At 41.3% G+C, this 14,059-nt stretch overlaps 1 protein-coding gene across 3 annotated transcripts in view; it reads left to right on the top strand.

The window, feature by feature from the left end:
- The window catches only part of mbd2 (methyl-CpG binding domain protein 2), a 31,574-nt gene extending 23,083 nt beyond the window's left edge, over positions 1–8,491 (top strand). The window contains exons 6-7 of one of the 3 annotated variants that reach the window (XM_003440244.4): positions 1,268–1,396; positions 7,785–8,491. In XM_003440244.4, coding sequence (XP_003440292.2) covers positions 1,268–1,385 — 118 coding nt within the window. In that variant the 3' untranslated portion in view covers positions 1,386–1,396; positions 7,785–8,491. Of the gene's footprint in view, positions 1–1,267; positions 1,397–1,732; positions 2,939–7,784 lie in introns of those variants that run through there. The other 2 variants (XM_013268546.3, XM_013268547.3) reach the window with 2 other exon arrangements.
- The last annotated feature ends 5,568 nt before the right edge of the window (positions 8,492–14,059 follow it).

Here is a 14,059-nt window from a genome sequence, read left to right as displayed (position 1 = left end):
TCAAGAGTAGAATTCATCTGCAAAAGTATGTGGACAGCCAGAAATTCATCACCGTGACCATGTGGGACATAATGTCTTCATTTTGATTACATCAGAATGGGTTTTACAGTCTGGTGTTTACATGCATAAATGCATTTAATTAGAACAGTATTTTTATATAAAAGTGATAAATATGTCCTCAGTTTGTCTTCTTCACTGAAGATCATTGGATAATGACACAACAATCATTGGCAAGTCATTAGCCAGTGAGTATTCTGGATAAGTGTCCTGGATAATTCTTGTTTTTGAACCAGAATGATCAAAATGTAGAAAGTGGATGAAGCATCTTATTCAGTATGAATAATGCATAACCAAGCCCATAAACCTAGAAGCACTTTGCATTTTTTAAATATCCGACAACTGGAACAGACTTACTTTCAGTTTTTCACTAGAAGTCTTACAATTTTCTGCATTATTTATGCCACCTGGAGTGGATTTGCATAGACTTTGAGCGTAACTGCTTCGTGTTTAATGTGAGCACACCACACCAGGGACCATAATTTACAAAATGAACTTGGTATCATGTTCAGTAAGACTTGACCTAGCGACTGAGACCATAAACTCAGCAGGAAAGTGCTTGCAGTGCTCATAAATCAAGTGAACCTGTAGCCATTTTCGCACAGACTTCTACACAGCTGCAGCTCTGTGAGTCGCCCCCTGCTGGCTGATAAAAAGGATGCATATTGAGGCAAAATAATTCGAGTTTTCATACCCAAAAGCTATGTGCATCTGTAATATCCAGTCATGACACAAAATACAAGGTTAAGATTAAACTATTGAAATTGCAAAAAACTGACAAAAAAACCAAAACACTGTGATGGACTCGACCAGTCCTTGCAGGCTGATAAATGCATCCAATCAGCCAGTCCTACTGGAAGACACCAGTCTTTTGTTGCTACACACACCTGACACACAAAATCAGAACTGTGTACTCTAATTTTATTCATTTTAATGTAGGTGTCAGTTTCTATGATTTATGTTTTCTGTTCATCATTGTTGTATTAAGATTTAGTGCTTCAGGTGCAGGATTAGTCTGCAGGCTTTGATACATTTGCTCTGATTAATAAAGTTGCTTCAGGTTTGTATTTTATAAAAATGGTCTTTATATTAAATTAAAACTGTCAGGAGAAACCAGCAGACTGTGGACTAGGAGTAATAGTAAAGACATCTTAATAGAAAAAGACGTGTGTGTGTGTGTGTGTGTGTGTGTGTGTGTGCGCGCATCCAGGGAGCAGGAAATGAAAGTGTACCAGGCCAGGAGGAGTCTGGAGGAAGCGCTGATGGCTGACGGTTTGGCGCGGGCCGCCGAAAACACCCGAGAGCTGCTCGAGGGGAAGAAGGCCTGAAGACAAGACAGGTGAGACATGGGAGAAATGAGTATGAACGGGTTAAAGACGCCATCTCCAATGTGCACATGAGCTGCCGATAGGACTGGAGAGATGACGTTAATTGGTAGTCATGGTAACTCAACGTGCTTTCCAGAATAGGAGAGCCAGAGGTGAAATATCTGTGAAAGACAGGAAATAAAGTTTCTGTGGAGTGATTTTTAAGCAGTGTCACAGGTCACTGCTGCGAGCAGCTTGTTACAATGTGTACTTAACTTTTAATAACCTCTGGTGGCCACGTGAAGAAGTGCATGTGAAAAGGTCACCTGTAGATGGGGTGAATTTTTTTTTTTTTTTTTTTTTTTTAGATATCATCCTTTCCTGGCTGTCATCAATTCAAGTCAATACAGTTCAGTTCATATCACCAGATCACAACAAAAGTCTCCTCAAGATGCTTTATATGGAAAAGACCCTACAATAATACAGAGAAAAGAGCTTTGGGAAAGCCACTCCAGAAGCTTAACTTTTGATGTTTGTTTGCTAATGTTAGCGATTTGTCTACTCCATTTCAAAGCTTCAAAATGTGTATGTTTGGGACATCAAGTCATTTCAAGACTTCAGACTTTGTCACTTACATGTTTAACTAACAAAAACAACTCCTGACTTCATCCGGCGATCGGCGAAATGAAGGACATTATATCAGCATCCAATGTGACAGACTGCACTTTCTTCTGTTTGTTTGCAACTACAAAACTGGCAAATGTGGACCAAGCTGTTCAGCTGATATTGCAAAATCTGCTAGAGGCTTCTAAAAGTTCTCTCACTCTGTGATGCAAGATAGGTAAATAAAAGTCACGTGATCTGCCTGGCAAACAAACCCCTAGGATCGAAAAGCAAACAAAGCAAACAACATGAATCAAACAGGAACAAGGAATAAATAGAATAATGTATAACCTTTAAATGTCTTGAATGATGCAGAACCTTGTGTGTGTGTGTGTGTGTGTGTGTGTGTGTGTGTGTGTGTGTGTGTGTGTGTGTGTGTGTGTTTGGTGAGACTTGTTGTGAATGCTGATGAGATTCTCAGCGTCTGATTGAAACTCAGCTATGTAGCAGCGCAGCAGTGTGTCCGTGTGTGTGATTGATGGGCCGTGGGGTTGTGTGCGTGTGTGAGTTTCGGTGGTTAATGCGTGTGTTGTATTACAGTTTGTTTGGTTATTGCCTATGTTTCACTCTGCGGAGCCCGTAAACAAAACCAGATTAAAAAACATTTACTTTCAGAAGTTCACACAGCCATCCATCATCTCGCCCATTTTCCGGCTGCTTATCCAGGTCAAGGTCGCCGTGGCAACGGGACGGCGCAGCAGACCAGAGGCTGTTTTCAGAATGAAAAGGTTTTTGCTGCAGAGTTTCAGACCTCGTAGGGTTTTTACCCACAAAGAAGACTCGAAGAGAACAGACCTGGCTGGTTAAACATTGGTGTGATTTCATGATGGCCCCCTCTGCCACCTGAACCACAGCTTAAAGTTTGGGATGTTTCCGCTTTGATTGACTGTTGGTTGCTGGTGTTGGAGGAAGGTGTCACCTGAGTTAGTTTGGATTAATGAACATGTTTGCCAGACTTCAGAGGCCATTGGGTGATGACAGGGTACCTATGTTCATGTTTTAAACCATCCAGAGTCCCTGCAGACTGTTCTTAACTGGATTATTATTGCACTGGTGCAGTCCAACGTCACACATTTCTGCGAGGGAGTTGCAGGTTAAAGACTGGCTAAAGTCCAACCTGACATCATGTTTTCACCTGCGCCTCTAGAAAAGTCCAGTACTGCAGTCCATGTGTCTAAACAGTAAATGTCACCTTACTAACCAAAGGTTCCTAGCATTGCCCATTAACGTAGCACTTGACCTTCTAACTGCTCCTCTGGCTCCAGAAAACAAACCAACATGGCGAAGGGCATAAAGCTGAAGTGGAGTTCCCGTGGCCGTGTGCATGTTTCCCGTACAGTCTGTGGGAGGATACAGCAGCTGAAGCATCAGCATCATGGCGCTCTTCTGTCCGGCACTCGTGTTATATTGCTTTTGTAAGCGTGTCATGATATGTCTGTTGGGATTTATCTGTTGTTAATAGAGGCTGCAGTCACGTATATGTGTGTGTGTCTTTGTGTGAGTGCGTGTGCTGATGCTTCCTCTAAAAGCTGACAGATAAGGAGGCTTTTTTTAAAGCACATTTGTTTTCTGTGGAGGGAAAATTGTCCATTAATGCAGATTTATGCAGATTGGCTGGATGGAAGTCATTTGGGCGAAAAGAGCCACTGAGAGTCGAGGAGTGATTACTAATGGGTTTTTATAGCTGGACCAGAGAGAGGGGGCAGTGGGCAGCTTCTCTCTCTCTCTCACTTTCTGTGTGTGTTTTTGTGTGTATGTGTGTGTTTGTGCTTCTGAGCTGTTGAAACAACCCTTTTAAATCTTTGTCGAATTCTCACACTGTTTGCTTTGCTTCCTGCTGCTCTGACTCTTATTTGCAGCGTCCTGCTAATTTATTTATGTTGGTTTTCTGGCTGAGTTGGCTTCTGCCATTCTCTATCTTTTGTGAAACCCTTTACATTCTGCGCTTACTCAGAAACATGCTACACTAGGTGGCAATAACACATTATAATACTGCTGCCATGAACGATGCAGGCAAACATGTCTAACGGCACTGTGTTCTTTTCTTTGAATGCATCAGTTTTCATTACCAGAAGTGCTGATGTGAGTTACGTTAGTACTGGTACCACACAAAATTCTTTATGTGCAGGAAAAAACATTATTGTGTGGTTCAATCTATTGTAATATGAATGATTTAGGTGGAGATGTATATTTTATATGAATAATCGAAATTGACAAAAAACCTTAAAAAGCCTTAAAAAGTAATTCTAGTAAATACAGGTGGGAAGAGGCCCACTTTAGACTCCTTCCTGCATGCTGGCATCTCTGCTAGGAAGAGAGAAAGAGAGCGTCTGCTGTTAGTCTGCAGGAAATTTAAAGATGGTGACAAAATAAAGAAGCAGTTTTTGTGCAAACAGATGGGTTTAGGTTTAACTCACTCTTTATTCTTTATTCTTTTCAAACTAATAAACCTTCGGTCAGTGGTCACAGCTTCGTGCTTCTATGTTTAAGCTCGATGATCAGCTGTTAGCCAAATTTGGCCAAATATTAACAGGTCAGTCTCATTGCATTAGGAGCTGTTGTCCATAGCCTGAAAAGACTGAAAAGTGGCGCTGGTTTTTCATGTCTTGTGGGCTTTCTGTGTACTGCTTTTAAGAGTGTAAGAGTTTCTATGTGAGATGAAACATTTCTCATTGGCATTTCTGCACTCTGCACTAAATATTGAACTGTCCCTTTAAAATGAGCAGACTGCCGTTTTTATCTGATCGAGACTAAAGATTCACACTGCTGACTGAGGAAAGACTGTGACCGATACAAACACACACCAGCATCTTTCTCTCTCTCTCTCTGTGTGTCTGTGTATGTGTGAATATTAGCTGTGTATCTTGTAATTTCCAGAGGAGCTGATTCAGACTCCTGCAGCATTTTTCAGCTGCTGGTAATTAGTGCATGTTGAGACACAGAGAATTATCTGCTTCAAAGCCATTCATGAGGCTGATAACTGCTGAGTGTGTGTGAGTGTGTGCTGTCAGTTAGCTGAATTGCCTCGATTAAGCAGCAGATTATCAGGATTTTCTAATTATTAGGGAGTAATTAAGAGTGAGCTGAGGATTATCAGACCGAAACATGGAAACAGTGAAGGAAGAAAACATTCACATGCATTAATACTGAAACAGTAAAACAAAGAAACACTAACACAGCACAACAAAGAGTTCATCATTAAGTCTGGATTTGGCAACACTAGCAAATCTGAAGGATGCACGATGGCACAGGAAGGGTCTAAAAATAAAAATGTTTAACTGTGGGGTTGTAGGTTCAGTTACAGGTAAAGTGAACCAAAATCAGAATGAAGGAGGCAGTCTGTTAGCCTCCGTTGAATCCCCTAGCAAGTCATTCAAAGGATTTGTCATCATGTAATCAATGATTCAAAAGAAGTAGAAACTGGGGATGAAAAAAAAGACTAAAAAGATAAACAACAATAACAAACCAACAAAAGAATACAGATTTAATGCAGATAAATCATAATATGTCATAATGGCACCGGATACCGGTACCCATCCCTAGAGGGGATTATAAATGTTGTGATGAGACATTCAAAGTCAGCTAATGAAGGATTCGTCAACATATACATTTGTGTTGAAAAGAAATACAAAGTAGGGATTCAGAACAGCACAATAAAAATACAAATACAGAGGTTGAGTATTTCAGGTGGATTGACTCAAAGTGAGATGAAGTAAGGATTCTGAATGGCACAATGAACCTTTTTAAGTAGGCTCATCATAAAACAGATGATTCAAAATCATTAGAAACCAATGATTGCACTGTGAAAAAAAAACAACTGGAGAAAGAAATTGGATTGAATACAATAGAAACATCTAAAATGTGAAGAAGGTGGGATTCTAAATGGCATATTACCAGTTCAAATAGAGAAAAATGTAATCCAATGTAATCAAATTAATCATTAAATTAAATGGAAAAGTAAGCTTAAATGGAAAAGTGAGACCAGTATAGGGCTGAGAACTGAAAGAACGGGGTGATTCCATATATAAACAAGGGAGGACTCAAACAAGCCTGAATGAATGACAAATTGCATGAAGGAGGGAATCAAATGGCACAATTAAATATTTAAAACAGAAGGTACAGAGGGCGACTACAATGGCAAATAAATAATTCAGGATGATAATTAACAGGGATGACTAAAGTTAGAGCTCAAAGTGGCAAAGTGAAAGCATCAATAGGGGTTCAAAGCGGCAGGATGATGGATTCAAAAGAGATTTATGGTGGAAAATGGAAAGGAAATGAAGGAGGAAGGATTTGAAAATGCCACAATGATGGATTAACAATGGCTTAATTAGATATTTGAAAGATCAAGAATGAGAATAAAAATGGATTTTGTTCAGTATTAGAAAAACGGGGATTCAGAATGGCACATTGGGAAAATTGAAAACTTAGTGGTCAGCAGTGTGCTCAAACTTCTTTGTTAAGCTGAGGAGGACGGGGAGGCTGAGGAGGAGGAGGAGGAGCAGAACATATGAAGTGTGTGATATCACCCCTGCTCTCCTGCTGAGCGAACGCTTCACTCTGATGTTTTACATATAATTAAAATGTTTTCTGTACAGGCAAAAGGCCTCCGCAGACAAGCGGTCCTAATTGTAGCTCCACCCTCCTCGTTAATGTAGCAGGGAGGAGGAGGAGAAGGTGGGGAGGGGTTAATGGAGGAGCTAATGATTAACATAGAAGCTCAGTGCATTAATTGGATATTTCAATGTGTCCAGAGGCGAATGTTTATTATTCTGCAGAAGGAGGGAGAAACACAGCAGTTAGTTTGTGGGATTTTATTAAGATGAACTTAATGAGTCAATTTGGGGTTTATAAAGAAGGAAGTGGGAGGCAGAGTTTTATTCAGAGGTCTCCACAGAGCCTCACAATCTATTTGTTGGGAAGATATCAGTGCTTGCATGCACTTCATTAATGCCTACACAAAAGTTGCAGCTTTTTAAATATTTTTTCGGACAGTTTTTCTAAATAATCCCAACCAAACTCAAACACTAATTCCAAAATTTAAAATATCTTCCCTTTTCCCAAGAGCATTGTCTTGTCATGCAAAAAAGATGGACAAAGGAGGCCTGATTATCTCAAAAAGTAAAATAGGCTTATCTCATGTAACCACAAGTAAAAATGTAGGTTAAGAAACACCATGATCCAAAAGTTTTAATCTCAGGATCAGTGAGTGTGCTGAGCAATAAATTCAGCAAAGCTGGGTTTTCTTTGTGTTTGCTGACTATACAAACATTAAAGCCCCAGTCACAGAAAAGGACTAGTACAATGGTGGTAACTTTTTTTTTTTTTCTTCATTTAATCCAGGCTTCTGGTCTCTGTGCACTCTCACATAAACATTTAATGAGGCACATCAGTCAGTTCACTGATTGAGCGTTGCTCACTACAGGTTATAAAATGTGCGATTTCAAAGAAAGATATTAGACATATAACATGACATATAGACTAATGATCTAAAAATCTCTATTTCAGGCAGAAAGGCGCCTAACAGAAAGGGCCTGGCCCCCTGGTCAAGCCTGCTGTAGGGCTGGGGTAGAGTTAATTTTAACCTAAATGCTTTTTGAATTTATGAAGCGCATTTTTTTTTTTTAGTTTTTACAGTTTAAGCAAATAGAAACTGAACTCGAAGGTTGCTTGACAGAACAGCCCGTCTTTTAAAGATCTTCAAACTCAGAGGTGAACTGTCATAGTAACTCCTCTTCTTTCTTTGTGTCTCTCCAGAGTTCCTCTGTTCACCAGCCTCAGGGTTATCACCATCTTCATCTTAATCCAGACAAAAAACCAAAAACCAGACCTCCCACAGCCCAAACGTCACCCGTTCTGATCCATTGTCTCCGTGGATGATTGCTTCAACCTTCCTGTTGTGGAATCTTTTTTGCACTTGACATTTCTAAACATCTGGAAACAATATTTTTTTTCCAGAGTCACAGTAGCAACAGTGGGAGCAACAACCACAGCAATAATGACAACAATACCAGCAACAAGGCCTCTGACATCGGAGGCTACAGTAGCAATAAGTGGAGCCTGAACCAGCTTGAAGCAACCAAAGCCTTTAATCCTCTCTCTGTGCAAACTTTACAACAAGCATTTCTTTTATTGCAGTTTTTCTTTTTAATATAAAGCAGATAAAATAAATTAAAAAAAAAAAAAAGAATGTACTTAAGAGCAAGTCCTTCATAAAGACCCAAAGTCAGGTTGCAAACTGCTGGACGGCTTTTGCTAACTCTACTAACTTTAATTTTTTTGCTCTTTGATGATTTTGGTTCTTTTGTGGTGTCATATGTCAGCTTCAGGGGTTTTAATGAAATCATGAGAATTTACAATTATATGAAATGGAACAATTACTTATTTAAAGACAAATTTTATACCTTCTGAGAACATATGTGTACATTTCCTGGACTGGACTGGAATAAATAATTATATTCAGAGTCATGTTTGTCTTTTTGTTTTTCTCTGACCATGGAGGCTGTTTCCCCAAATAAATAGGTCAGATATCTGGAAATGAAGGGAGCTGAAGGTGGTTTACAGTTAATAACATTGTGCAGACCTCCCCCTTCTTGACATGAAGTGGTATTTTCGCCTAGCATCTAAACATTTGTTTTGCCTGAATGGTCACACACCTGGTCTCACATGAAAATCTCCTTCTCTGAAAGGATCTGCAAAGAAGGATGGGATAAACCTCTGTAAATCCCGCTGTGCAAAGCCAGCAGAGACGTTCCCAAGAAGACTGAAAGCTGTAATTACTGCCAAAGGGATTTATATCAACTTCTGAATTAACAATGTGGAATCTGATTTTAAAAAAAGTTTCTGAAAGTTTTATTTCACTTTAGCTGTATGCGGTTTTTGGTGTATACCAAAGGCATAAACCTATACAAGTAGATTTTAGTGCCATCCCTCTAATTTCACAGTATGGAGTTAGCAGATCTGGGGCCTTTATCTCTTGGTGCTTATTGCTGTGGCAGGTAAATCAAGGTACAGCCACCAGGAGGCTTCTGGAAATAATATGATGAGAAAAACCTGGGATGAGAAGTCATTGTTGAAGCTCAAAGAAAAGTTAAGTAATCAGTGGGTAGTTTGTTCTGTCAGACATTTGGCACAAACTGCTCCCAGTCCAGATGTTGGAGTCTGTGTGTGATTGTATTGGTGTGCGTGGTGTTTGTGTGTTAAAGATGGAGTGAGACAAACCAGCCTGCCAGTTCTGCTCTCATTTGCATCTGCTAATGGCTCCATGATGCCGGTTTCTGATCACTGCAACCACACATTTAAAATCCTGCTTCGGTGCCAGATGCTCCTCTCTCCCTCTGCCTCGTTCAGGGATTCCTGCTTCCATCCTGTAACAGCAGCTCTGTCCGTGCTCCGCATGAGAAAACAGCCGCTGAGGTTTGACTGGAGGCAGGAAGCAGCACCGGTAATGATGATTTCAGGTGATAAATCTGGATTTATGCTCAAACTTTACAACCGTGAGCATGCCACTTTAAAACCATCAGCATTACTGTGCTGCTGCTGTGAAAGCTTCCTACATGTGTAGCTGCAGACTTTTGCTTCTATTCAGGCACAAGAACACTTCAGTCAGAGATGCTTACAGCATGGCCGTTTTCAGCCAATGGTGAGAGGTTGTGAAAACTCTCTGTCTTTGAGGGGGCTCTCTAAGAATATGAGAGCATGAAAACTTCATATTATAAATAGAAAAAGCTTAACACATCCTCTTTGGATGTGTTAAGCTTTTTCTATGTTTCATTTTTGAGAGGGAAATGCTGTGTGCTGTGAATGTCTGGTCTCATGTTCATACTAGAGATGGCACGATACCACTTTTTTATGTCCGATACCGATACCGATATCATAAATTTGGATATCTGCTGATACCGATATGAATCCGATATTGTGTGTTTTTTAATCAATAAAACTGTTTTTTTTTTATATCTTGCTGCATTTTGTATAAGTTCATACTCAAGTTTAAATAAACAACAACACTAAAGCTATTCTGTTATACCTGTATGTAAAAAATACACTCCACCCAAAATATTTTATAGTTCAGCAACACTGATCAATCTAATAAACTTAAACCTACTCCATCCTCCCTATTCTGGTATTTTAAAGAGTACTTAGCAGAAATATTAAGCAACCTAACTAATAGGGTTGCAAACTCCCAGCAAAAAAAAATAGGGAACCACCCCCCACCCTCCACCTCATGATGCTTAATCGATGTAATCAACTTTAATTTGATGCAGGGTGAAAAAAAAATGCACAGAATTAAATTATTTTTCAAGAATAATTAAATAGATTCAACATCTTTCTTCAACAGAATTGCAGAGTGCACAGATGGTACTTTCCCAAAGGAAAAAGTACTATAGCTTACTAGGGTATATTAGACTTAACAGTTACTATATACAGTAATGGACTTCTATACATTTTACATCAGATTAAAACTTTGGGTGTAAGATTCAGATAATTATTTATTAAAAGCTAGACATTTTAAATGAGAATAAGAAAGAAAAGTATGTCTTTGTGCCCCCTTTTCCCTGTTCATGCCCTATCGGCCCCCCTGGCTAAACTTTGCTAGATCCGCCCCTGCACAGTTATCAGCCGTCAGCTACGTAGAAAAGGATCCTGGTGTAGAAAGTAATATTAAATAAATTCTAACAACAGCTTATCAAGCTTAAACGTGCTGCTGTTGTTCAGCCGCTGGTTTCCTCTTTCTGGTGCAAAGTGGGCCAAAAACAAAGAAGAGAGACGGACTCGCGACAGAAAAGCCGATCAGCTGATCATTGATCAGTTTCACGATTGAAGTAGCAGCAGGAAGGGGAGGGAGGGAGAAGAGGCAGTCGCTCCATATATCGGTTGTTAAGCTTAACATGGGAACGCTTTACAAACATTCAGAGATGAACTTACACACTTGCTTTACTTCTCTCTGGGATAACTTCCTCGGAGATGAAATGCTGGTTTGGTAGCGAGGCTACAAATACACACAGCCGCTCTATCAGGTGAGCACACTGCTCCAACGTGCTACGTTATGAGCCGAGTTACGCCGTGTCGCAAGTTTTGTGAGGTGTTTTTTTTTTTTTATATATATTTAATGTATCGGATTACATTTTTAATTTCTCACCGATATCCGATCCAGTAATTTACGTCAGTATCGGACCGATACCGATACGTAATATCGGATCAGTCCATCTCTAGTTCATACCTACACCTAGTAGTATAAATATCTGTTCCATAAAGGTACTCTGGTCTCTGGTGAGAGCCTCAAAATGATTCAAACCATCACTGACCTTTCCATATATCAGATATGAATTTTTTAACTCTTTAAAAGTGGAAAATCTATTATCCTAGTATCCTAGTATTCCTTTGGCTTGCTGCCTGTTGGGGTTTCTCCCAGTGGACGAGAGTTTTGTTCCCTGTGCCTTCGGGTTGGGGAACGGGTCCTGACTGTCATCTGCGCTTATGCATCGAGTGGCGGTTCAGAGTACCCAGCCTTCTTGGAGTCCCTGGGTGGGGTGCTTGAGAGTGCTCCACCCGGGGACTCTGTTTTCCTACTGGGAGACTTCTATGCTTATGTAGGCAACGACAGTGAGACCTGGAGGGGCGTGATTGGGAGGAACGGCCTCCCGGATCCACAGTGTTTTGTTGTTGGACTTCTGTGCAAACCACAGTTTGCCCATAACGAATGCCATGTTTGAACATAAGAGAGTCCATAAGTGCACATGGCAACCGGACACCCTAGGCTGCAGGTCGGTGATCAATTTTCTAATCATATCACCAGACCTGCGGCCATATGTTCTGGACACTTGAGTAAAGAGAGGGACTGAGCTGTCAGGATCCGGTAGCGGGGGAGGATGCTGGACAGACTTGGTGCACCCAAACGTATAGTGTGTGTGCACTGGGAACACCTGGCAGAGGCCCTGGTTCACGAGATCTTCAATGCACACCTCCGGCAGAGCTTCAACAGCATTCCGAGGGAGACTGGGGACATTGAGTCTGAATGGACCATGTTCAGCAACTCCAATGCCAAAGGCACCGCATTGAGCTGCAGCCGCAAGGTGGTTGGTGCCTGTTGTGGTGGTAATCCCCGAACCAAATGATGGACACCAAAGGTGAAGGGAGCCACCAGGCTGAAGAAGGAGGCCTATTGGGCTTAGTTAGCCTGTGGGACTTCGGAGGCAGTTGATAGGTACCGACAGGCCAAGCGAAACGCGGCTTGGGCAGTGGCTGAAGCAAAAACCCTGGTGTGGGAGGAATTCGGAGTTCCCTTTGTCATGGATTCTGTTGGTAATTTTTATGAACAGAATTTCTAGGCGTAGCCAAGTGGCAGAAGGCTTTCACTTAGGTTGTCTCAGAATCTCGTCTCATCTTTTTGTGGATGTTGTGGTTCTGTTGGCTTCATCAGGTGATGGCTTGCACTGGAGCAGTTTGCAGCCGAGTGTGAAGCGATGGGAATGAGAATTAGCACTTCCAAATCTGAGGCCATGGTCCTCAGCCGTAAAAGGGTGGAGTGCCCACTCCGAGTCAGGGACGAGTTCCTGCCCCAAGTGGAGAAGTTCAACTATCTCAGGGTCTTGTTTACGAGTGACGGGAGATCGACAGATGGATTGATGCTGCAGCTGCAGTGATGCGGACGCTATACCGGTCCATCGTGTTGAAGAGAGAGCTGAGTGTATAAGCAAAGCTCTCAATTTATTGGTCAATCTACGTCCCTACCCTCACCTGTGGTCAAGAGCTGTGGGTAGTGACCGAAAGAACGAGATCGTCGATACAAGTGGCGGATATGGGCTTCCTCCAAAGGGCGAGGAGTTTGGCCAGAGAAGAGCTGCTGCTCCTCCACACCGAAAGGAGCCAGTTGAGGTGGTTCGGGCATCTGATAACGATGCCTCTGGGTGAGGTGTTCCAGGCATGTCCCGATGGGAGGAGACCCGGGGCAGACCCAGGACATGCTGGAGAGATTATACCCCTCGGCCAGCCTGGGAACACCTTGTTGTTCTCCCAGACAAGCTGGAGGAAGTGGCTGGGGAGAGAGAAGTCTGGGCTTCCCTGCTTAAGCTGCTGCTCCCGCGACCCGGCCCCAGATAAGTGGAAGAAGATGCATGGATGGATGGATGGAAAAAAAAAAAACATTCTGCACCATTTGTGGATAAAAGTACTTGATTGAGTCCTGTTTTTCAAATGTCACCCTCCTCTTGCATGTTAACAGTCAGAAGTGTGAAGATAAACAGGAGAGAAGCTGCAGCTTTCATGAATCTGAACATAAAACTGAATCTATGAGCGTGCAGTGGGTTCATCAGCATTTTCAGACTTTAACCAGCTGTTTCCTCTGGAATTAAAGCAACAAAAAGATCAAATTAATAACAAGCAGAAGAAAAAGGCTCCAGCACTGAGGAGAGCTGCAGAGCATAATTATCAGGGTATTTGTCACCACAAGCGACCCCTTTCACGTACACAAATTAATTGTTTGCGTTTTTAAATGTATGAATATTCATGAGAGCGGCTTTAAGGATATAGGGTTAGGGGTTAGAGAATCCATTATATCAATACAAACACAAGCTTGTGTGTGCGTGTTTGTGCAGTCGTCATTTGTTCTGGTTATTTCTGGATGTCACATCTGATTGTTTCCATCACAACACACAAAGCCTAAGTGTACTTTACGGGAAAGCAAATGAGCAGCAGCAGAGTGCATTAAAAAAAATTCAAAAGTCTTTTGGCCTATTATGTTTTTTAATTATCCATCCATTCCAATTCAGTTCAATTCAGTTTTGTTTGCATAGTGCCCAATCACAACACTAGTGTTCTCAAGGTGCCCAAATCTCCTTCAGCTACACAACTTTGACATAAACAACATGATAAATTCAGTGTCATGTGTATTTGTTAACCAAGCATTTCTGAAATGAGTGAAGCCAATGTGGTTTTCAATACATGCTAACTGGCTGTCACATGTTTAAAATACTCTGGGTTTATTCTTCAGCACTGTGAAACTGCTATTTCCTTGTTAGGGATTCATCTTTTGA

This window comes from Oreochromis niloticus, linkage group LG7 (assembly GCF_001858045.2).
Source record: "Oreochromis niloticus isolate F11D_XX linkage group LG7, O_niloticus_UMD_NMBU, whole genome shotgun sequence".
NCBI classification, from domain to species: Eukaryota; Metazoa; Chordata; class Actinopteri; order Cichliformes; family Cichlidae; genus Oreochromis; species Oreochromis niloticus.
The sequence above is the reverse complement of the archived record's forward strand: the minus strand, read 5'-3'. Positions and strand labels throughout refer to the sequence as shown.